We start from the raw sequence: 26,331 nt of genomic DNA, 5'->3' as shown, positions 1-26,331 counted from the left end.
AACGAAATGAGGTAATTTAGCTTCAGAAATGTTGAACTTAAAATAACTTTGTACGTCTCAGACAAGGTCATTTGTTTTGTGCTCAACATGTAGATCTTGGCGTCATATTTTCTGCGCTTTATGTTACATTAGAATAAAATTTAACAACATTTTCTTCTGCCAGATGAACCTCTGTAGTGTACTTTCTGGAAACAAATGCAGCTATGTTTCCTTTGAGAATAGCTTGTAAAAGATACTGCTCTGAATGTAGCTTTGGTAAATGAAACCACTAAATAAACCACTCAGAAATGCCAACAAGGTGAAGCAAGAAAAAAAAAGTTTAAAACAGGTTTGGGGAGTAATAAAGATTAAAATAAGTTATCAATTAATTTGCCTCAAGGTCATTGCAAACACTGGTAATTTAACTCAGGCGTTGCTATCAGGCACCAGCAGAAATCAGGTTACCAGCTGGAACTGAACTTCAGCCCAGTTTTATTCGATCCCTCAGCCTGCCAACCACTCCAGCAGGTCAAACAGTGAAATCTGCCTGTCAGCAGTACGGCTACTTTTAATCTTTATTCTTCATTAAATACATGCATGTTAGGGTTTATAATCCTGTCAGTGCCCCTGACCAAAGCACTGGCAAAAACAACCGGACTTGGTCCCGGGGCGCTGCACTGCAGCTGCCCACTGCTCCTAGTGTATGTATATAAGATGTGAAGGATCAACTTCCCCTCCGGGTATCAATAAAAACGACTTCTTCTTTTTCTTCTACTACATCCAGCTGACAATCCTCACCTGCAGCCACATTACACAGGTGTGTGTGTGTGTAATGTTTGCACAGGTGTTGAAGAGAGGTACACCAAAGCCAGAAAAGACAGAAGATATGATTCAAGCGTCAAGTGCGTTTTAAGCAAAACTTTTGCAATGTCACAAAACATAAAAAGCTAATGTAAGTGGGGAGTTATGTGGATTAGTTTTGTTAACAAAAATAAGTAATGCTTCATAAAAATCAAACAAACCGCATCCACTAGAAACCTGAAGAACATTCCAGAAATGTATTATCTCTGGTCAAGTTGATATTCTTGTTCTTCAGTGTCAGTTAATGTTTTCCATGTTTTATATTTGATGGATTAAAGCAGAGACAATGTCCTAAAAGCACAAATGGCCACACAAACATGACTCCTGTTCTAAATACGGAAACAACTGAGAGTTTTATAAATCTCAGAAGTTGTGGTGGACAGATGCTTTTTAAGGAAGTTGTTAATGCTGAAGTGCTTTTTGTGTATAGAAGGTAAAGCTTTCACCTGGCTGATCATACCAAGCATCAGCTGTCATTTTATCCAGGTTATTCAGTATCTCTGAATCACTATTTGTCACATACATTCACCAAATATCTGAGTCTCAAGTGTGTAAAATCATAGTTTTCAACACTGAGAAAACCTAATAATTTGTTTTTTTACATTGGAATAAGAAGAAATAAATGCTCGGATGGAAACGAGAGCAAGAAAAAAAGAGGGAAACAGAGACACAGACAAACAGACGGAAATAGACACTGAATTAGAGGGAGTTTAAACGTAAGGCGGGAAGAAAAAGGGTTGCCAACAGATTATTACACACATTATTACACATCTATTGACAGGACACGCCCAGCACTTTGACAACATGTCCACTCTTTGAACCGAAACTAGGCGGACAAACAACCTGTACCACTATATTTGCTGACTAGAAACAGGCAAGCCTGGAGGCAGACAGAAGAGGACTAGTGTCAATACGAGAGGAGCTGATGAAACAAAACATGAACGAGGAGCGAGAGAGAGAGGGAAGGTGATTGTTGTGTCAACACTGACATGGAGTTCATCAACTAGTTTTCCCGCTCATGCAATTCAAGGAAGTAAATTAAAGGTGATAAATGGCTGATGATGCAAAGTGGGAAAACATTGGGCTCTGTTAATACTCAGAGCGATGTTAGCACACACGCAGCATCACATTTACAACCTATTTTATTAGTTTCAGTCCAACCACGGGATTGTTAAAGTCAAAGCTTAAAATAGACGTCTTTGTGTTTCTCTTACGAAACTACAAATAAAAATGTCAACTGGTTTTATTTTTTTTAACTACGTCTCTCTAATCTTTCACTGTTTAAATAAATAAAACAATTATATTTTTATCCAGTTAAATGAGATTAATCTAAAAAAACCATGTTGGGACGAGGCCACGGTGGTTCACGCTTCTCACCAGGTTTGCTGCGGACGCCTCGGCGAACGACAGTCCTCTCGGGATGATGAGGATGTGGTCTTGCTCTTTACTGACTCGGCCCTAGAAAGAAGAAAGACAAATAAAATCACTTCTGTTGTTCCGATATCAAATGAATTCCAATATTTGTTTTTTATTCTTCTTGCTACCTTGAATATTGAACAATGAAACTTTAGTGATCAAAGGTCAAGCGTGCGATATTTTAAAAGAAATACTGCCTTGTGTTTTTTGGCATGCTCCTTTGTATCAAAGTAACATGAGAATACGGACAATTCACTGATTAAATCTCAGCAAAAGAAACAGTATATCCACTCTTACTGCAGTCAGCAACCGTGGCTATGTCTGAAATCTCTCCCTTTTCCAACCAGTCACTACTCCCTACATAGTGAGCACTAAACTGACAATCTCACACTTATGAATCCTCATCATTTTGTGGCATCTTTCACAGGCGTAGTGTCACACCACTGTAATTTTCACATCTATAAAATTGGACACATTGCATCGTGGGATTGTTAGAAGAAAGTATGTGCAGGGACGCTATTTCTGTTCCATTGTGTGAGTTTTTTAGAGGGAACTTTGTGGAGCGTAACGCTCAGAATAGAGAGCGATTTCAGACACAGCCCATAACTGTCAACACTTCGACTCTAAATACAGTGCTTCTCTTTTTGTGGCGTCTTACTGTGATGTAGGAGCTGGCAAAGTGGGCCCAGCTAAACAGGTCCACCAGTCTGTAAAGGCTGGCCAGTTTACAGCGTGTCAGCTTCTCTCCTTTCACCATGGTGGTGGATTCGACTCCGTACATGTCGTTAATGGGAGTGACCATCCCCAGACCTGGAAAAAAAAAGAGTTTTTGTTGATTAGTTTGGATTAAAAAGATAAGATGTCCTTTACATTTAAGTCTACAACAACAAATTCAGTTCAATCACTTTAGTATGTATGCCACACTCTGCCATTTAGCCACTAATGACAGCCGAGACAGTCACACAGGACCACGACCCAACATCTGTCTTTTTATCTAATGATGTATCTGACACATCTGGCTCAAACACTCCATCCTGCAATACTTTGTTTACCGCCAAAGACTACATGCACGTATACATTACAGGTATATTTTAAGGAAGAGCTGAACTGAACTGCTGTTTTGCCTTTGACGTGTAATTCAGCATTAGTTGTGCATTCCACTGCTGTGATTGGAAGCAGACTTCACATATGGACTTCTGGACAGAACTCTAGGATCAAAACCCAGTGAAATATGCACGGCTCTTCCGGAGTCTGGGGGTAGAGTCGGTATTTACGCCCCTAAGCGAACAAAGCTCGTGTTTGGGTATGGATCTCCTGTCTTCAAATACCGATGCCGTGTTTTGTTTTTGAGAGCGGTTCAGAGTGGTTGCACCCCAGGCAGGGATGGCATGTCCTGCTGAATGTTAGTGTCTGGTTGCCCGGGGTAACGGGCCACGGCGCTGCGAGTACTCACTCAGGGGGGAAGTGTTGAAACCGGCCACTGAACTGGCCATGAAGAAGTCAGCGATCTGTCTGAGGGCCAGCAGGCCGGTGGGGTTGTTCCCCTTCCGCTGCTGCTCTTGGATCAGACTCTCCAACTCCTCTTTGAAGGCCTGAGAAAGAAGAGGAGACAGAGAGACAGAAAGAATTAAGAAAGGAAACATTTGACCGAGCGGCAATGTGCTAAACGCTTATATTTATGGTTTAAGGTTATAAATGTAACCTTCAGATTTCCCTAAAAAGGCTATGTGGTAATAACCCTTTACCATCATTCAAATCAACACACAAGCCTTTGACAATTTTACTTTGACTTATAAGATTGGACATTTCAGTTATGTATAATGCAACAATAACAGTGAAGCTGGATTGATTTATCTCACTTCGCCGACATCATAAACTTTCTTGAACTGCAGTGAAATCACAAAAATGAAAAGACAAGAGAGTGATGATGATGATGATGATGAGGTGATGAGGTTACAGTAGAGGGAAAGAGAGAGAGAGAGGGATGACTGTAAGAGTAAAAGAATGTGGAAACATCAATAGAGACAGGAAGAGCGGGAATAAAGAGAGGAAGAATGAAGGAGACGTGCTAATCACAGATTAGACGTGCTCCTCGTGTGTCCATCCGAGTCGTTCTATAGGCGCTCTATGAAGCTGAATCCCCATAGGTTGTCTACTTAACAACATTAATCAGGATTGGCTGGCTGTCTTGTGTTACGATTGGCTGCTTGGTGTGACTGGGAGAGAGTGTGTGTGTGTGGCTAATCCTCATATCCAGACATACAGTCATCTGTTGAATCCACAGACACCATATAGTATATGCTAACATGCTTTAATGCAATACCACATACACACACAGCTGTCCGGATTACATCACATTGAGTACAGTATGATGTTATGCTTTTATTCGCCTTCATCTCGCAACAGCTCGTAAATCAAATGTTCAAACAGAAATCACAAGACTTCTTGGTAAACATGAACATCACAACAGAAAAGTATCAGATCAGGACAGCTACAAGTTGCAGGATATGTAACTTCTCCAGACATGTCACATTCCTCAAGCAGTCAAACTCAGGCTGGAGATGATGAGGAGGATTTAATACTGTATGTGTAGCTGCTGATTATCTTAATAAGGTTGTTGACCTCTCAGGGGGCACGCTCACCTTTCTCTACCGGCTAATGTTATTAAAGCTGTGACCAGTACAGAGGATTGTCGACACCCAAGCAGACGACGTGAATACATAGTGTACAAGTCGTGGTCCTGCTTTTTGAGAGTTTGTGATGTATCTGTCTGTTTGATCTCACTACAGCCAGAAACAATGGTTTTTAGTTGTCATAGCTTCATCTGTCATCAAATTAGCCCTATTAATAAACCTGACATGGCTACATCAGTCGAGTTTTACCTGTGGAACTTAAATGGTATTAACACATGAAGAAGAAGTACTGTTGCTGTGGTTATCTGTAGTTTAATAATGATGTACTGGGATATCTTTACAGCTGCCTACTAACCAATTACAAATTAGTATTTTTTTCTCATGTTTATGATGTGAAACCTAATATACAACGGCAAAATGAAGTATCAAACAGCTCCGAGCTTGACTAACATCTTATAACATCTTATCATCTATAAAGGATGTATGACATGAATGTTTTCTAGGAGTGTCTTCTATCATGCACAACAAAGAATATCTATGAAAAGCCCTTGTATCTCTATGAACTGACTCCTGAATCCTGTGCATTCATGTATTTGATGTTTAAGCGTGTGATGTGAATCTTCTGCTGGTATCTATATTGGCGCTTGAAAATCTCCTTAACGATTCATGTAAAAGGTTTGTACACTTCTGCCTGTTCTGGTTGTACGATCTGGATCTGATCTTGGCTGTGAAAAAAAAAAAAAAAAATCAGCACACTGTGAGAGTGAAAATAGGTCATGACATTTCCACATGATGACTCTCCTCTAGTAGGGCAAACATTCAATATTAATGCCTTTATTTCATCTCGGTGCTTATGCAACAGTCAACACACTCCCAAATCGAGCACACAAACATCTGACACTTAGCTTCCCCTTGTCTCTGCCCCCCCACATCCCCTCATGTCACCCCATGGGATGATCCATTAGTGTCCGTCCATTAGTGTCTTTCCATTCTCCATTAGGGCCTTTGGTTTTATGCTCATGTGGGGGTGTTTTTGTTAAAAGTGGAGCAGCCCCCTCTGTCAGGACACATACAGTCCCGGAGCACCGCTGGTTCTGAACCCTGGCCAGACATTCCTCTGTCCCTGGTGGCGAGGTTGCTGTGGCAACCGGCTTGTTGCGGATGTCTGACAGTGGTGGATCAGAGGGTTTTTTTTTTTTTTTTTTTCAGTTGTTGTTGTTGTTGTTGTTGTGCTGGGCATTTCTGTTTCAGAGACTGTTGTGCCATCACATTGACATTGGAGTCACAGTGCTTAAGGCACAGTTTACTGGAGCCAGAGCTGGATCAGGCGATCAGACAGATCCCAGTCAACTACAGAGGTCTTTGTTTTGGGTCTGTGCTGAAAGATTCTTGCTAGCTTGACACTGTCTCTCTGTTTTTGGTGTCCGCTAACCACTGAGGGAAATATCTGGGCCTTTAGCTTTCCAATGCTCCACTGTGTTCACCAGCTAGTTGTTAACTTTGTCTGCTGTTTGGTGCTGGACAGCGTACAGTCAGTTTATCAGAGCTTTTTAACTGAAAACATCTGCCTGCTGCTGTCGCAAACAAAGCTAGTGAGAGTTAACCAACTGTACAGTCGATGGTCAAAAAAAGGAAAACCTCCCTTGTTAATAAACAAATATTGAATATAGACACTTTGAAATCATTCATTTTTTGCTAGAATTCACCATCCAGGTGCCGAATCACCTGTGTTTTTTTTTTAAAATACCGTCAAATTCGTTTCAGATGACAAACTTTCTCCACACTGAACTCGGAGTATTTTTGAGATGAAACCTTTTAAAAAGCACATGCACACACACACACAAACACACACATCCAGGAGCCACAAACCAGCAGGCATCTGCTCTACAATTTGTGTATGTGCATTCCCAAGAAGATTATGACAGCAGGGATTTGATTCCCATCATCTAAACAGATTAATCCCTGGGGGCCTAAAGTGGATCGTATCATTAATATTTCGGCAAAACCCCCCCCCCCACATCTGCAGCGACAAAAATAACATCACATCAAGTATGTTTTTTAGCTGCTGTGGCATGCCTGCTCGCCTTATGAACACAATCCCTCCTTAAGCAAATGACAGGAAGTTAAGTGAACCTTGAAAACTACGTTACATCATTAAAGTTACCTCACATTCACCTCTGGAGTGCACAATAACACAAATATCCATCATCGACCCTGCCAGATTAAAATCACAAACAGACAGCTGGGATAAGCAGGTTCTCCACTTACTGGAGGAAAAATGTGATCCAATCAGAGAAATGAGGAAGTGTTTCCGTGACTACTTCAAAATGAGCAAAAGCTAATCTTTCAAAATGGGACTGCAGTGGTCTTGAGAGTATTAAGTCGACATGCGGATTGGAGCTCGTCCAACTCTTCGTCAAAGCCTGTAGCGGACGAAGTAGTAAAACATGGCCACTTACGTAAAGTGAGAAAAAGCTAATTTGAGAAATCTAACGCAGGTCAGTCAAGCTCCACCGTCAAGCACGCCACATCAGGGCAGATGCTTCCTGAAAAGGGCACTTTATTCCCAGTTTACTGTTGGGTGGATGGTGGACAAAAATACATTGTCACTTTAGACCATCTGGGTCAAACTCTCCAAGTAACAAAAGGTTTTCTTCAAACTCTTACTGTCACAGGAAGTTTCTAGTCTTCCAAGAGATTGTGTCATCAGACTTCCAGTTGTTGTGATTCTCTCGTTTCTGCTGCACTTATTGTTTCAGATACAGGTGACACTGTTGAAACTTGTTGTACGTCATCCTGTGGGAAAGGAAGACAACTCCTTTTATGACTTTGTTGGAGGCCGATCCTGCACATCTGCGCTTGTGGCCTGATCTAAGAAGTGCGCGTCACTCCCGATGGTTTCAGCATTACCTCACACGCTTGTGAAATGAAACTATTGTGTTTGATTAAGTGCATTTTAAAAAATCTGGTCGTTGTTTAGGCTTGAAAATAAGTCACTACGGGCTCACAAATATCTTTTTATTGGACGGAGCTTAAGCTAGGCTATTGTACTAAACATCAAATGTCAACTTTCCTTTTCCTATACCCATAAACACTGTGTTTCCAGGTCATTTCCTGCAGCTGGATAAGATTATGTTCACCTGGAAGACGTCTTGGTGATGCCCTCTAAGCTCAAATCCCATTAAACAAACTAAACCAGATTTTGAGCAAAACACTCCAAACATACTTGATGTGAAAAGACTTAGGACGCTACCCAAACAGGCAAACACACACACACACACACCTAAAAGCTTGCAGACACACGCAGAGACCAGGTGAGGTCTGTAATTTCAGCCAAACACTCAAATAGCCTCTGCCCGTTATGTTAGCACAATGCTGTTCTTTCAAGCCGCCAACGTGACAGTGCTGCAAAGCAGGAGAGTGCCTGCCTGCAAGCTTGCCAGCGCTATTGATTCCCCCCCATCTAACCTCAGAGTGTGTGTCAGTGAGACCGGTCCCCCCACTGCGGCTATGATGTCTCACTACTGTGCATAAACTCTCTGCCCTTTTTCTTGAGAGATGCACTTGTTCACCCCGACACAAAATGCAGCACAAGAGGAAGTGTGCCGATACAAACGACCAATCTGATACCAGAGCTCTAGTTTTCCCCTAAATTTAAAATCTGTGCAACGCTACCACAATGATTCCTCACTGGAGTGAGGGCTGGGCAATATGTTGATATTATATTGATATTGTGATATGAGACTAGATGTTGTCTTAGATTTTGGATATAATAATATGGCGTTAGTGTTAATCTTATCCTGGTTTTAAAGGCTGCATTACAGTAAAGTGATGTCATTTTCTGAACTTACCAGACCAGTTCTAGCTGTTCTATTATAAACCTTCACCCACGTAGTCATTATAACCACATTACTGATGATTATTTATCAAAAATCTATCTTTTGTGAAAGCACCAGTAGTCATCCCTACAATAATATTACAATATCAAGGTATTTGGTCAAAAATATTGTGATTTTTCCCATATTGCCCAGCCTTAACTGGTTAATTTTATTGTTGGTTAACAAGAGGCCAGAGATCGCTGTGGTACTAAAAGTTACTGTGAGTCAGCGGCTCATTGTGGCTGAATGAATGTAATGGATTTCATGACAGTAACAAAGAATCACAATCAGTATTTAATGTGGATTGATCATATCATGGCTGATACTCGATCGGCTTAATAAGGTCAGTATCTGCGCCGATATCGATCTGGCATATTGGATTGGTGCATCACCGGTTGAAAATGTTCATGCACCAGTTTCAACACACACAAAAAAAAATCTTAACAGTCATTTTGCTTAGAGACAAAAACATTTCTGTCTGAGCTTCCAGAGAGAGAAACTAGTGTAAAGCTTCTGCTCTAAGTGCCAAGAGGATTCTTTTGATTTTTGGCCTATCCCCTTTGAGGTTGCACATTATCTAAAGTGGACTTGGTAACATTTCACTATGTTACCCTCTAATCCTGAGGGCACCGCTCCACTGTTAAGCACCCAAGAGATGATGCGAAATGCCAAAGTGAAACACATCTGCTGAGACATGGCTCTGAGGGGAGAGGCGGCGGTTTAAAAAAAAAAAAAAAAAAAAAAAGAATCTCTGGAGTGAGTTCAACCACTAATGTTCTATCAAATGAGACCTTCGGGACTTTAAAAAAGAAAAAAACATAATAGAGAGCAGCCGTGACATTTGCCTCACACGAGGGGGGTTCTCGACAGAACCGGCCAAAGCACCATAAATTATCCACTTGTGTTTTCTGGCAAGTGGCGGAGGAAGAGGAGAAAATGTGTACTTCCTCTTAAAACCACAGAACTAGCGCAAATGAGGCTGAGTAAATTTACCACAAGGTATTGGTAAATCATCTCTATGAATGATGAGCAAACTGTGCCACATGCTGGAAAAGCGCAGAGGAGAGGAGCAGAGAGCCTAATCTCGGAGGCGAGATGAGAGAGCGAGATGAGCCGTAGAAGACGCAGAAAATAGAAGCAGCATGTGCAAGTACGACTCAAATTCAATTTCATCTGATTTAATCAAGTGCTTCTGAGAGCTTTTGACCTTTTGACTTTCTGGGTCGCACACAAAGTCACGAAAACCTTCCGAGGCAGCCGCAGAGAGTCAGAGAGAACCGCAGAATTTAACACTATAATAAATTAATATCATCCTTTACCCACCATGACATCATGAGACTTGGATTAGCTGCCAAAATCTGTATCCAAATGCCTTCTTGCAGATGGAATGCAACAAAAAAACCCACCTCAGTGTGGCTCACAAATCACCTCGAGGCAAATTTCAATCCTTGCATGTCAACTGACATAACCACCAGAAGCCTCCTTTAAAATTCTTCTCTTCCTCTTTGTTCTTCCTTCATCATGTGACTTTTAATAATCAAATAAATCAAGTAATGTCTAAAACAAAGCAGGATGCGTTAACCAGATGTTTATTGCACTGTGTTTTTCCTGCATGTTTAACGTGACATGAAACAGCATGAATTTACACATCCATGCAATACCCTCCATCTCTTGTTTTACATCGCCCGTATGCATAATGTTGTTGTATACAGACAGTATACTGTAAGTGTTCATATTGCTGTAAATCCAGACCTAACTACCTGGTAAAAAAAAAAAGCTGTAGGCTTTGACTTCCAAAGGTAAACACAGATGCATGAATGAGACGGGTGGATGAAGTCAGCTGAGTTGATTCAGTCCCGCCTGGTCTATATTGGTCCGACTTTAAATACAACCTACCATCTGAGTGCTAGAAACATGTAATCTGGTGCTGCCACTAGGGCCCATAACACTGGAATCAAAAACAAACAGAGAGAGGAGAGGAAAAGAGGGAAGGAAGACAACAAAGTGAGACAGAGAGGCGGTGACACACATGTTGTTTGTTCAGGCTCAACATGAGAGAGAGAAAGAGCGACGGACTGAGGAAGACGGAGAGAAGAAATGTGGACGATAGGAGAAAGAGAGTGCACGTGTCCGCGTCCAGCTGGTGACACACACACACTTGTTATTGTTGTTGTAGTTGACTAAGAGTAAAGCAGAGCTGAGAGGCCGACCGTCCCTGATGTAAGAGCTGGAAACACTCTGCGGCTCACGGGGAGACCACCTGTTACTGCTGACTGAGAGCCGGTTGGCTCGCGTTCAAAACCACATGAAGCGGGAATAATATACATACCGCTGCATGACCACAAGTGTGACACAGGCATGCTCAGTGTGATGTAGTGGTAAATAATGATGGTGGGTTTAACCTATGACGTCCGGCCTGTGAAATCAGCTATCACTGGTGATAACAAACAGCTTTTACAAGTCATAAAACAACAAGGTGCTCAACGTAGAATGGTTTGAAAGAAAGAAATTACAGATAAAAATGATTTTTAAGGCGGTATTAATTGATTTTGCTACTTTGGAGCAGCGGGATAAGCTGTAAATTTTATTGTATTTTACTATGATATTCATGATGAGTTGAGGCCATGAAAACCAACCAAGAAGGGCTGACAAAAAACTAGAGCATGTCTTAAAAGTGGCATTAAACCAAACTAAACAAGACTTTAGCCGATGGTCAGCTGGTCATCGACATAAGCGTGTGTTTGTGCAACTATCTCAGAGGAAATAACTGGTCAGTAGTTCGTGTTTCCAACAAAAACATCCCGAAAGGACAAACAAAACAATCTAGCCGATCCTCTAATTACACAGATACACATACACTTATCTACGCTCATAATAACAATTGAAAATATGTGATAAAACATTGAAGCTGGTAAAGTTTTGCTTTTCAAGGGAGTTATCAGCCTGTAGTCCTGATTTCTATACACACACACACACACACACACACACACACACACACACACACACACACACACACACTCACACACAGAGTATCAAGTGGAAACCTGCATCAGCAGCACTATGCTCCTGCCCTTCCAGACATCTGCCACAAAACACGGGATGCCAAGAAAACCACACTGGGCATGTGCAGAATGCGAATCACATTTAAAGCTTAAAAAAAGAACGGGCCAAACCACCGCAGCCACTACCCAATATCAATCTCACACACTTCCAGGCTTGTGTTACTCTACTTGTGAAGAACATTCATTCATGACATTCACTACCCGAGCGACATCTAACCTTATCCGTTACCTTACTTTACCATAAATCTGCTGCCTCTAAAGCCGACAAAGTGTCCTCGCTTCAAAAGTAATTCAAAGTACAAACGCAAACGTCTAAAAATGTAAAATCCTATTGTAAACAGTCAGGAGCACTTCAGTCAGAGACTAGCCTTGAGTCAATAGAGCAGAACAAATATTCCTAATACTATGCGGGCTGAACTGAAAGACAGGGGGCTTGTTGTACAATCTCCACACGAAGTGATGCAACTGTTCAAAGGGCACGATTCAAACAATGTGTCGTCTCTACATGCGCCTGTGAGCTTGACTTTGTCTCCAGTTAAATTAAAGGTTTGGTGTTGAGTTCCTGTCAGGGAAGCAAATTTATTTTGGGGTCAAAGAGGAGACAAACCAATCCAGAAACATGATTTATATTCAATACATCGAAAATACTATGGTATAAGATGTTTTTGCTCTCTTTGCACAGGACTCTGATCCTGGCCGAGGTTGCGGCCTACGGCAAAGTCCAGATACAGTATCCTCATGCATTGTCTTTCCTAAATATTTAACACGTGTGGTCCCAAATGGGCTCAAACCTCTAACTGTTCCTCCAGCACTTGAGTCAAGTTTGGCTAGCGGAGCAAAAAGTAATGCTCAACAATCCAAACCTCCAAAGACAGAAAATCAAAGAACGACATTATGTGTGTTGGCTGAAATATGCCTTGTGCTCACTGAGTTGTTTACTTCAGCAAAACCTGACCCAACATAAGAGCGGCTGGCCTGGAGGGAACTTGGAGAGCCGCAGCAGTTAGCCTGAGCGAGGGTGTGGCGGCTGGTGGTTATATTAGGGTTTTAGCGGGTCGCTGACTGCTGTGATTCTGTTACCGGTGTCACAACATCAGTAACCGGGGACACAAGCAACAACACACGTACACATACTGATGTAACTTCATTAGAAATCACGGGGTTGAGGAATAGTAACTAACAGCCAGAGAAAATGGGAACTGACCACCCAAAGTATTAGTCAGTGAGGTGAGAAGGTCTTTGCGTGCAGCAAGTTCTCCCTTGGGTGTTCTATTAATACTCAGCTCTGATTTTAATAAGCAACTTCTTTCTATTTTGGCAAATGATTATGCTCCATCTTATAATTTTATACAAATGTGGTATGCAAATTATGCAGACCTCTCTTGAAGGCCAGCAGGAAGTCTTGCCATGTATAAACACATATTCTCTGAATGGGACATTTCTCTATTTTAACTTACAGGGCTTTGTAAGATCTGTGTGACACGTTTCTTCTGCTCCAGAACGTTGAAGTCCTGCCGGAGGTCGGGCGACATGTTCCTGGCTCTGATGTACTCCGGGTCGTTGACGTTGACCCTGTCGAAGTAGCGCTCCTTGGTCCCGCCGCCGGGTGGGGGAGGGGTGGTCACAACCCCCTGATGGTTGTCCGCACTCATGCCTGCTTCACCTCAGTTGCACGCTCTATGGCTGCCGCTCTGACTCTCTCACCTGAGAAGTGGAAAATCAGAGAGAGAGAGAGAGAGAGAGAGAGGTGGATCGGTTAGAGTACAAATCATATCCTTCAAAAGGCAAGTGGGAAAGGTTTAATATTTACATTTGCACTCAGATGTTTTGCGGTATTTCACAGCACGAAAAACTGGAGTGTGGAGAACAGAACAGCATGTACCAGTATTCAAACTAAAGCGCTTGTGACAATGTGGTATGCAAATAATGCAGCCATCAGGATGCAAAACAGATTCGCCTGTAGAAGGTAAAATGCATGTGGGAAAATTTAAGAGTTTCACGATGCCTATTTTACTCAATTAAATTTTTATGATGCATTATTCTGAATTAATATCACAGGAACAACAAAGCCTTCGCTAATGGACACCACTGATGTTTAAAAGGCTGGTTCAGATCAATGATTCGCAATGAGACTGAACTTGCAAAAAAATCCAAGATGTCTGATCGTTCTAAAACTGGGCCGTTCACATCAAAGCAACACACATAGACACGATGACCGTTTCCATAGCGACGGCGCCTCGGCATACCCCTCTACTTCTGCGTTGATACGTCGTATTAAGTCGATTTGTTTGATTATCTGTTTGTGTTTACTTGGCGAGAAAAAAGAAAGAAATGGATGACAGCGACTTGCTCGCAGTGTTCGCAGTAACACTTATCAATAAACGGCGAAGACGGCGAGCTAGAAAACCGAGGATCTGGAGCTGTCTTTGGCTACCGCAGCGGCAGAGATAAGGTGCCTACGCCCATCTATGTAAGGAGTTGGAGCTGGTCCTCCCTCTCCTCTGTCCATGAAATCCGACATGTTTTCGTACTGGCCTGTACTGTTCTGTGATTGGCTGAAGGGAAATAGCGATGTCCTAATGTTCTAAAACTGTACTGACAAGGTAGGTCATTTGATACCCCGGGCAACGGCTTCAGACGCTCTGCAACAAACCAGTTCACGCTGCTGCAGTTTTCTCTGATCTGAACTAGGCTTAATACGTACAGTATTTCTCCCCCTTGCACAGGGTTGAGTTAAATTGTTATTGTCATTCTTTCAATGCAAGTAGTTATTCAATAGGACAAACAAAAAGTTATTTATTACTTTCACTGATGTGAAATGTCTGGCATGAGGCAACCCTGCTGACAAATAAAATAATGACTCTTCTATTGTCAGCAGATGACAGGCACACAGTCACAGCATGAGTTTGTCAAACATGTGAAAACATGCTCATGTTTTTGTGGATTTAAGAGGTGCTGCTCTTTGGTTTGACGCAAAAAACAGGCTCCAACACATTGTGTCACACTGTAGACACTGACAATGGACACTACTGCACGTAGGCAGTAACCAGGACACACTGACACACCATCCGACAAAGCGTACGAAGAGGACAGAAGCAGTTTTGTTTGAACGTCTAGACCTTGACTGTTGAGGCGGTTTACTCCCACTGCTCATTTTCAGGTCAGCTGGCATGACGACAAACACTTTGCAGGATACAGTCGAAGCAACAAGTGTGACCGACTGTCTCCAGGACTTGTTGTCATGCCAGGAGACGGCCAATAAAAGGCAAAAAGAAATAAATATGAGAATAAGGCACCTTGTGACGAGAGACGAATTTTGGAGACGTCTGACAAACACATCTAATCTCAACTAGAAAGCATAGATTTCCTTTTAATTTATGGAAATGACCAAAATCCTCAATCTCCTCACGCTAACTAACAAACAAACGTGACCGAACATAACTTCCTTGGCAGCGGTAAAACATCGAAGACTCAGGGAGAGGGGAGAGAATGGAGAGAAGAGACAGACAGAATACATAAAACTGCATCAGCGGTTGCAGTAGCGGAGGATAAGCTGGTGGTGTATTAGGGAGGGCGGAGCTTATGGGACCAGATGGTGTCTTGGCTTTGAGGGCAGAGAGGAATGAGAGAGAGAAAGCAAGAAAGAGTTTAAGAAAGGGATCCCGCTGCTTTCTGTCTTCAAAAAGCCCAGTGGCCATCTGACAGCAGGCAGATTGGAAATTTAGGGGTTTATGTTGCCAGAAGTGACTCCCTCTCTCTCCGCTTTTGACCTTTTTCTGCTATTCAGTCATTTTGATGGTGAACAGGGGGGGTTGGAGAGGTGATTTGGTTTGACTCATGCCGCTAAGCTACTCATTCAGGTCAAATGCCACTTAAAAAGATGGTCGAGATTAGCGGAGGGACACACAGCTCGGTGTATAGAAGAGTCATCCTCAGACCAAACAAAACAGTATGTTAAAAGAAATCCTTTCAAGAGGATGAATGTGTATCTGTGGCATGAAGTGACCACAAATATCCACTTGTTGACACGTACAGTATCGCTACCGCCTCAATTTAAATAAACAAGAAAGCAACACTTCCATTACAAAGTATTACTATTGACTAAAATCATGACTTTGAGGCTGTAACAATTAATTGGTAACTATTTTGATAATCGATTAATCATTTAGGTAATTTTCCTAGCAAAAATGCGGAACATTCATTGGTTCCAGATTCTCAAATGTGAAGATTTCCTGCTGTTATGTGTTTTATCTCACTGTAAACTAAATATCTTTGGGTTTTGGATCGTTGGTTGGAGAAAACAAACTATTTGAAGACATTGTGACAGGTATTTTTCACTATTTCAGGACATTTTATAGACCATTATTACACTATTTCCCTCTTTTTTTCAACCACAAGTCTAGCTGATATTTTTTATTGAACACTTTTGCAGCAGCAGGTGATGTTATAAGCATAGTTCTTCAACTTTCACATAAAAGCAGCTATGCAATATTACTTATATACTCAGGTTTACCCCCATACAACCACTGCTGCTTCCTCTACTGAACACTAAGCAGTAAAGTGTTTAATGTTAATTCAGTTGTGGACGATCAGTGTGCTTATCACTATTTTACCTAAATTTCCTACATTGGGAATTGGAACCGGTAAGCCACAGATATGCAGCTACAAATTTTAGGAGAATAGAACGTTACACCCCTAATTTGTTTTGCTTGCTTTCCCTTGAATATGCCGAAATATCTGTTTAAACAACCGGCATTTCCTATACGGTGTTATCTCTAAACCAGAGAATCCATAGGAACGCAGGGAACCTCTCTTTCCCTCTACCTGATCCCCCCTACTAAAGCTGTGATTTATACTATGGAAACGAATAAAAGCCGCCCAAAAAATCCTCTTTAAGTGAAGGCAGCTGGGCAGTGAAGAGTTATGTAACCTGATATTGAATTCATCCTCCTGCTTTGCCTTCACTGTTCTGCTTACTGAGTAGTTGTGCACAGGATGGGCTGAGATAAAACCAAAGTCTGAGAGAAACCTCCAAATGACTGGTGATGAGAGCAGTATCATGATATAAAAATGAAGGTAATTAAAAGAAGGCAGACCCATTCGCTACTGTGCAATCTTTGTATCTTGTTTCCTTCATTTCTTGAACTTGTTCTTCTGTTTGCTGTCTTGTGGCTTTACTTCCTCATTTTTTTTTGGTGTTCCGAAGACCCCACTGCTGTACACGTGTAAAAAAACAATATTGCAAAATCAACTAAATTTGTTCCTTTAAATACTTGCCTGTCTCCTGACTGTAAAACATAGTTACAACACCAAAAGAGGAAGTGTCTCATGTTTAATATGTCATATACGTTATGGATGAAGAAAACTAATTCATTTTGTTTGCCAAAAAGCCACAGACAAAGAAACAGTTCAGTATATTATCTTAAAAACTAACTTCCTGTTATACTTTTAACAAGTTAAGTGTTAAAACTCCAATGACAGGAATCCAAATTGACTTATTTTGGGATTTGAGAGGAGTAGTGTTGTGTACAAGAGTACTGTCATTAATCAATTAGTTGTTTGGTCCATAAAATTTCAGAAAATGGCAAAAAAAAAAAAAGAGTTGATTACTGTTCCCCAAAACACAAGATGACGTCCTTAAATATCTATATTTGTCCTAACCAACGGTCCATAACCCAAAGATATTCAATTTACTGTCATAAAAGAAAACAGAAACCAGAAAATATTCACATTTGAGAAGCTGGAACCAGAGAATTTGGAAATTTTCTTCTTAAAAAAATGACTCAAAGAGATTAATCAGTTATCAAAATAGTTGCCAATTAATTTAATAGTTGGTAACTAACCAATTAATCGTTGCAACTCTGTCACCACCTATCGCGGTAAATGCAATATAGTGTATCAAATCACTTGAGCACAGAAAACATATCTGAGAAGGTGTGATTGACGGCAAGAACGAATGCCTGAAATTTGTCGAATGAGTGGGATTCTGCGTGGTCGAACGCAACAGCTGTAGCCTGACCAAAATAAAGTTACACACCCCACTCTAAGCCCCGCCTCTCCTTCCACACACACAAACACACACACACACACACACTAGTGCACCAGCCCCAACCATGCTCTGCAACAAGACACACAACTCCAGCAGTCCCCAGCATGAACTGCCCCCATCCCTCTGTCTCTGTCAATAGATCATTGTCCCTGTCCTGAACCCTCTCGGTGTGGTCACATACACAGAGATCAACGGTTGAGGGTGAGTGGTGGTGGTGGTGGTTTTGTGTTGTTGTTGTGTGTGTGTACGTGAGAGAGTGCATAATTAATCCAATAAGAATGAAATACGATCCTCGCATTACAGCATCAATGTTTATAATTCAAATTTCATGCTTCGCAACAGATGCTCTCTCTCGTGATTCATCCAAACACATCTTGAATGAAACACGCTGAAGTTACACAACAATGCCAAAAGTTTAGACTGAGTTCAGTGACTGACCGGCTGGATATTTGAGACACAATTGCCCTTTAAAAGATATGGCATTGGAGGACAGCGGTGTATTGTAATTGATTTAAACTCCATTCATTTGTGGCAGATAGACAGGGCTGGCTGTGTTTATTGCAGGGTGCTGGACCGCTACCGCAGCCTGAGGCAAGGTGACCACAACCCCTCACCCTGTGACCTTTAGTGACCCTCCCCCCTCGCTCATTTTCAGCAGCTCTGCAGACATAAGCCGTCTTCATCTGTGGGGAAGCCGTCCATGAAAACTTTCTCATCTAGAAAATCTAAAGGTTGCTATAAACCAAAGACTGCTTAACATGTTTTTTGGTTACTAGGAGTTACATGAAGAATGGTGTGAATCAGGGGTCGGTAACCTCCATCTAGCCTGGCCTTAACCTCCACACAACAATAGGCTGTTAATGAATGAGAGGTAAAGATTTTAGGGATGTCAGACATATTTTAAAGGATTGGTACTGGATAAAATAAAGCCCATCGGTGTACTCTACTGTGTACTCTCTGTCTGCCTCAGCCTGCTAGTGTTGCAGTGCTGCTAGGCTCTAAAGTGTGAACATTCTGCTGCATAAGCAAGTGAAAATTAGTGAGTTAATGTGACAAATTATTTGGGTGCACCACTGAGTGACTCTGAGGCAAAATGCACAGATTCACTACGCTAATTATCATACAAAACATTTCAGTAACAGATTCTCATTTTTTGTGCCAACGTCGCATTCGGTGGTTAAAATGACAAATGTTAGGTGGCGGATCACAGCTGTCTCTAATTAACGTTAAATCCGTAAGTAACTTGACAACAGGACTAGATTAAACTTGTCTGTTGTTGTGTCAAAGTGCTCTCTGTAGCCAGTGTTTGCACATTACATATTATATGACAAACATTTTCTGTCATGCAAGACCTCAGTGAACGCACGACTGCATTCTCATCTTCTTTTAATTTGAGATTGAAAGAATGAGTTCCCTCTTCTATCTCTATTATGGGAGCTTACTGTACATCTCTAAGACAGAGTGCTGGCCCGTAATGCCAAGTACTCCTCTGACATTTGAAGCTGGATAAGAGCCAGCGGCTCAGACAACACACACACAACTCTCCATCTTCCTCTGTTGACAGGCAGCTAATCTGGAAAGCTACATCTACCCATCTCTCTGTCTCTCTACTTCGTCTCCATCTCTATCTCTCTGTCCATCATCCTTCTCGATAACTTTATTTCATTTTCTGTCCCTAAACATTGTGTACTAGATGCTTGTCACATGCAAACTCAGTGAAACCAAGAAAAACAAACTTACGCTAATGCTGATTAAAGTCTTAGACAGTACACACATGCATAAACAAACACACTGGACAAGACACTCAGCAGCACCGCCACTGAATCATCCAGTCGCTCGCGCACACAAACACACCTCATATCATGCCTGGGGGAAGCTTCAAAGCATGGCTGCTTGTGTATCTACTAACTGCCACCCCTAAAAATAAACAAACTGCCTTTTGGGTTGTGTTACAACCCTTGCAGCAACAATACCAGGAAAGAATCTGTATGTTTGCTAATTATATCCACACTCACACACAAATCCGCACACACTGACCTGTAGCGTAAACCCTGTAAAAGCCACACACATGCACAGACACACACACACACACACACACACAAACATAGTGGGTGAGTGGGTGTGTTCCTTGTCTAAACACGCCTGCATGACATATCTAGTGGTGAAACTGTGTGAGCCAAAGCCTCAGCAGCTTACAGATCCTGCAGCGGCTTTACTATGAGATGGAGAAAACTCTTCTCCGGAGGCCACCGACGTGCTAGTCGGTCTTTTCCTCTGTGACGGACGCACGGCGGAGTCTGGTTGTAGTTTGGAGAGAGTTGCATTCCTTATAAATTGTTGATGGATGTTTTTTAGATTCTTGCTGCTGCAGTGACCCTTAAACTCTCTGTTGTGTCTTCCTTCACACACACAGGCTCTACTGTTCTACACATTAGAGATAATAACCAGAGCTAATCTTCACTGCTGCTCACACTAACTGCACTGTTACTGCCGAGCGTGTTCATAGTGCAGGAGTGTGTGAGCATCCGACATGGAATTCCCCTAAAATTATAAATCAAGTTTTAGGGATTGGTAATTTTTGGAGTCATGCTTTGGCGGCTAGTTTGAATACAAAAAAAAAAAAAGAAGCTTGACTCTTATTAGAGAAATGAAAGGGACTGTGTATCCTCAAAAGAACAGATCCCAGAGGAATGAAATATCTGAACGCTATATTCCAAATGGCTAACCAGGTGTAGTGACACAAGAGACCAACACATAAACAAATAAGCCAAGCCCAACCAACCTTGTACTTCCTTCTTGGTCAGTGAATGGGAGAGAACAGGCAGTAGTAGTAGGCGGCTGAGGCAAAACACATGTCTCTATTTTCCCTCCGTTGCTCGCTGTCTGCGCTAAAATTCCAACAACCGAGTCCCAGACAGAGATCGGGAGAGACAAGAGAGAGAAAGAGCGGGATATGAACAGAAGGAGAGTGCCAGGCGCCGATCAAGAAAACCAGTCAGTCCACTTGTCTGTCCAGATTTTCCATATAGATGCTCTTTGGTTGAGCTGCCAGCAAACAGCAGATATGCTTTCTCTCAGATTCCTGCGGGCTCTGCTCCTCGGCGTTCATCAGAGGGAGAAGTATCAACAGCTGTGAGTGTGTGTGTGTGTATGTGAGAGGATCTGAGTGTGTGTGTGTGCCTGTGTGCCCTCAGCGAATGAGGATGTGTGTTTGTGTGGAAAAGAAGCTAAAGGAACCACGTGATGCAGGCTTAATCCCCCGCCCACTGGCTCCAAGCATACACACACACACACACACACACACACACACACAGATCCAGGCAAATACACACATACAGCCTACTAGACCAATCAGAGCTCAGGCTCACACACTAATCACCCCCTCCTCCTCCCTCGCCCGCTCTCTCTCTCTCTCTCTCTCTCTCTCTAGTCTTTTTTTTCTTGTCTCTCTTTTTTCTTTGATCCATTCACTTTCTGGTCTCTCTCCCACATTCCACAATCCTCTCTCTCTCTCTCTTTCTCTCTTTATGTCTCTCATTCACACCCCCCGACTCTCCCCGCCACCCCCTTCTGGGCGACTGTACTAAAGGTCAGTGTTTATGAGTTCGGCTGGCAGCCGTGTAACTGCAACCACACAACCTGCTGCAGCAGAAACTGTGTGGCCTTTACCGCCACCTCGGCCCCTTCCGAATGAATGTAATCTGGATCTGTGGTGAACTGAATTACCAGTGGGCTCAAAAAGACAGAGAACACCGCGAAAACTAAGATACTGAAACAGAAACATCATAATTTAATGATTCTTGTTCACATCCCAGGTCAGGGGTCAGCCACATAACAGCTGTTTGCGATTTAGTGTCTCGCCTGAAGCAAACCTCTGATTGTGCAATCTTGAATTTTAACCAGGCCTGTTTTTTTTTTTTTCCTTTTTTATTCTGATCTATTCTCACAAAAACTGCTTCTCTACTGACCAGCTACATACAATTTTGTCAGATGATGCTTGTAATAAGGTTAAACCAATGTTACTATACCAATAAAACTATTTTTTATGATAGCAATATGTAGGATTACATAAGAAACATATGCAAAATCACATAAAAAAATAATCACATTAATGGTTGTTGCAATGAACCATGTTCCATTTCAGCAGACAAAACTAATTGTGTTAGTTTCAAATGACATCCTGATTAAAACCATTAATATGGATGATAACATTCTGTAAAACAAAAACATGATATGATCATATTGACAGAATATGATACCACTGATAACCAATATAAGCTAATTACTGCCCAGCCCAATTGATTACAGAGTAAAACAAAAGACATGTCTACTTTTAGAGTTGTTTTTTTGAATGGTAGAATGCAAAACTATCTGATTATAGGGATAAAAAAACAGACAAATTTGTTCTTTAAGGACACTTTAGTATGATGTACAATTAGAACTGGGAAGTTTGTACTTGTGTGCTCCAGTTGAGAGACGGTCACATTACTCTACTCTACAACCTGTTGCATCATCAAGACAGGAAATGAACCACAGTTGTAGTTATAAGACCGAGACGCAGACGACTGAACCGCCAGAGAAACACAACACACATTTTCTCTTGTAATACTTAGATGTGGTCCAATGCACAAGTCATATATGCAAAAGACAAAACAAACAAGCCAAGCAGCCATCAACCTGCCAGCCAAGTCATGACTGATGCGGTTTAATTTTACACCTCAGTTGCTATGTAAATTTACATGTGTATCACTTACAGATGCTATTTTATACTTGCTCTGATAACTTCAGATTTAATACCAAAAGGCTTTACTTATAGGTGTGATACATAGAAGTTTTGAAAGGTCAGCCATAATCTAATAACATCTAAATATCTAAAAGATCCAGGATATAGATAGTGTCTTTCCTGGTTTAGTGCAAGTGGTAAAGTACGTGAATTACCAACTGTCTCTTTTAGTAACATTAATTTTTAACTTTGAACTGTCTTGTAAAAGTATGTCATTATCTCATTTTGGCATAAAAGTCTCGTCATAAAACATAACTTCCAATTCATGCAGGTAGAGCTGTAGGTTTTAGTGCCAAAGGTTCTTGGCTGAGAGCTCTTGGGCAATAAAGAACAGAAGTGCCTGCTGACTGCTATCACCTGAGATGATCAGTAGTTTTTGTTTAGGCTCCTGAAACTGTAACAAATCTGCTGCAACAGACGCCAAGCCAAACCTATCTGCTGGTTATCTGCTCCTAAGCTGAAAACCTGCCAAGATGACAGTTTACACATAATCCAGCATTGTTTTTTTTGAAATCCTGCTATCAGTTTAAACCAGCTGTTTGACTGTGATGTTTTCAATGCCATAGTGCAAAGTGGTGATTCGTGTTCAGACAAGAAGAGAAAATAATTAGCAAAATATGTATTACATGATTAATGTTGGTGAGAGGATGAGTGATTGACATTATTGATTATTGTAAGTGTTCAGGTATGTATGACATGTCTGTTACTCGCTCTAAGCCAACACTTAAAATGAGAGGTACTCTGTGATTGACAGTTAAGACACGTTGACTATTATCACCTTCGCCGTGAACCTGTAACATACTGCAACTTTCTCAATAAAATACTGTTGAGCTTAAAACCACAGCTGGGTGCAATAATACTAAAATTATACACAAAAGTTATAATTTGAACACATTCTATATGGTGATACATTGCGTTTTAATGTGCTCTTTTATGTTATGAGTTTTGAAGTTTAAATGTTTTAACTCTTTTTATTGAGTTGAAAATTCATACATACATAATAAATGCATAATAATAACCCATTGTTATTATACATTAGATACATTATGATGGGTTTACATGTAATTTTGATAACCACATTAGTCTAAAGATACTAAAGAGTAAATGTTTTGTGTTGTGATGTGTTACTGCACCATCCATTACCTTTACGTTGTACTGTGTTATGCGTTAAACAGACATGGGCTGGGTACTGCTGGTGATGTAAAATAGGTTGAGCCCTAAAAATGGCATCACATGCATATGGAGGAAATCAGTGGGGGGGCTGCAGCTGGAAGTATCACCCTGCCGTCACCACATGACCTACAATACTGTCTCTTCCCACAGAGTTTGTCCTCTGCACAAATGAAGCTCTCTTGCGAATTACTTGCTGGTCTATGAAATCATTTTAGAAGCAACGCTTACGAAATACAGGCAATGCTTATATTGCCTGGAGGGACTGTTTATTTCAGATTGGGGTTCTTGAAGTAAACCCTTTTTTCAGTGCAATAAACATTCACTTATGAAAGTGGAAAAAATATACTGTAGAGTAGAAATGCACAACTGATGGAGAGTCTGCAGATTCTAAGCCAAATGCTGACAGCGGATTTCACTGATTAGTTTTTCCAATCTGGATGAAGGCAAGATGATGACTAAAATCTGCTGCATCATGGCTGACTGGAATCAAAACCTGCAGATTTTTACATGGCACACCCTTCACAATAAAACGTATTGTAACTCACTGAATGAATGTGTTCAACGTTTACGCTCTGGTGATAATTACATAATTGGTAACAAGCAGCATTTGTGTTTTATAGTCTTTTTCATGTTTTGCTTTGGGCAACTTCTCTGTTGATGGTTTCCTTTCAATATAGTCATTGCGTAAGCTGTAAATGTTCTGCATACAACACGCATGTTTTGTCAAAATAAAAATATTAATTGTTATTGGTCCAATATTAGGTTTTTCTGTATTGGTCAGCCCTGTGTCTGCATACAGTATTCTCATCCGCAGTGCAGTGAATATGCCAAGTATAGACTGGCATAGAGAGGAGACTGATCCCCCCTCTACCTCCTACCACCACCTACACCCCTCCTTCTGGATGTTGGTGCATCACTCAGCACTTTAAACCCAACTCCCCTCTACACACACACACACACACACACACACACACACACACACACCATCTCCCTGCTGCCACTGCCAGGACTGACTCAGTGAAACAGAACTTCCTGCACAATGCTGAATGCTGCCACTTAATGCAAGACAGATCCCAAACACAGGTCATTATATGAAGACGATATGCTGCTACTATAGATTGTGTGACACAAGTATGTTTGGTAACACCTGCTGCTTAGGTGCTATACAGTTATGAGAGGGTTAGCCTGTGGTTAGACACTTAAAAACATTCAAATGACTCATTTCTGCATGACCGATAACTACAACAAAATAAAACATCTGGAGAGTGAATCTTGTGCTCCAGTATTACAAAACCCTCCTGTCTTTACTGGGAATTTACACAACTGTTAAAAATTTGTAGGCAATAAAGTCAGAAAGCTTGAAAATCTTGACACTGCTTTACGGATTCAACTCCCTCTTTGTTTTGGCAACATGACGAGCGGGAAGAGCGCTGGAAGCAGAGACATCCCATCAAACCGGGACAGTCCCAGCACAGTGTCCAAGCAGCAATGTCTCACTGATAACTGTAGGCTTGTCTCCTAACGATAGCTAATCACGGCCTTGTAGCAACCCAAATTACTGTTGTTGCTTTAGGTTGACTCATGTGACACGTTACATTAAGGTTAGACTAAACCCAGGCGCTCGAATGCGTGCTTGAAACTCCGCCGTCTCCACGCAACTGTTATCATGTCTGATGATTGATGAATCCTTCGCACACCGCAAGTGCTCTTAAGTAATCCCATATTTTTGCTGAAGTCACCCCCTCCTTGACCCGTGTGATAAACTGCGGTCAAAAACAAAACACAATGGAGAGGAAGACCTGAGCGTCTGCTGGGCTAAATGCACGCTGGTCTCCGTTTACTGCCAAAACTCTGATATCAGTGTTTCCCACCGAACGCTGAGCAGAAACAGGAGAGGAGAGAGGAGGCACGTTCACTGATGCTAACTTTTCAGGAATGCACAAACACTTGAGCTCATTATTGGGACGTCTGTACTTTTTTCTCCAAGAATGAAAAAAAAATGGCTGACTGGTGTAGAGATCCCACAGTGGGGGAACTGACAGATGTGGTAATGCTAAAGAAAATACAACTCATTCACAGTTAATGCTTGTGAGGCAACCCCACTGACATAAGAGAAGTTTTTTTTTTTTTTTTTTAACAAGGCTTGTTTTGACTACTTGTACTTCAAACGACATTTTCCCACATGACAAGGAGGTCAAGTTGATCCCTGGAGAACAGCATGGAGCCATACGGCGGCCTCCGAAATAACTCTTAGTGACAGCTTGTCAGTCCATATATGACAACATTTAGCATTGTGAGTCAACCTACAGGAGAGATATAGGACAAACAAGCCTAAAGAGCAGATTGAGACATTTGCCAAAGAGGATTGCAACTTCATGTCAGTGGGTGTTTAGATCAAAACTGTGTTGCAAGGGGGCTGCATTTTTAGGGGGCATGTTTTCTACGGGTAGTGGTGAAACGATGATATACAACCCAGGAAGGCTGGTTACAGTGATAG

General features: G+C 41.6%; 1 protein-coding gene across 6 annotated transcripts in view; it reads right to left on the bottom strand.

Annotated features, from left to right (window-relative positions):
- Positions 1-26,331, bottom strand: part of add3a (adducin 3 (gamma) a) — a 106,303-nt gene that overhangs the window by 19,842 nt on the left and 60,130 nt on the right. For 5 of the 6 annotated variants that reach the window (XM_044345912.1, XM_044345910.1, XM_044345914.1 and 2 more), the window contains 4 exons: positions 13,287-13,533; positions 3,710-3,848; positions 2,915-3,066; positions 2,218-2,298 (listed from right to left, as the gene is read on the bottom strand). In XM_044345912.1, coding sequence (XP_044201847.1) covers positions 2,218-2,298; positions 2,915-3,066; positions 3,710-3,848; positions 13,287-13,481 — 567 coding nt within the window. In that variant the 5' untranslated portion in view covers positions 13,482-13,533. Of the gene's footprint in view, positions 1-2,217; positions 2,299-2,914; positions 3,067-3,709; positions 3,849-13,286; positions 13,534-20,660; positions 21,081-26,331 lie in introns of those variants that run through there. The other variant, XM_044345911.1, reaches the window with a different exon arrangement.

This window comes from Thunnus albacares, chromosome 3, assembly GCF_914725855.1.
Source record: "Thunnus albacares chromosome 3, fThuAlb1.1, whole genome shotgun sequence".
In the NCBI taxonomy this organism is placed as follows: domain Eukaryota; kingdom Metazoa; phylum Chordata; class Actinopteri; order Scombriformes; family Scombridae; genus Thunnus; species Thunnus albacares.
Note: the sequence above shows the minus strand (reverse complement) of the source record. Positions and strands in the feature narration are given on the sequence as shown.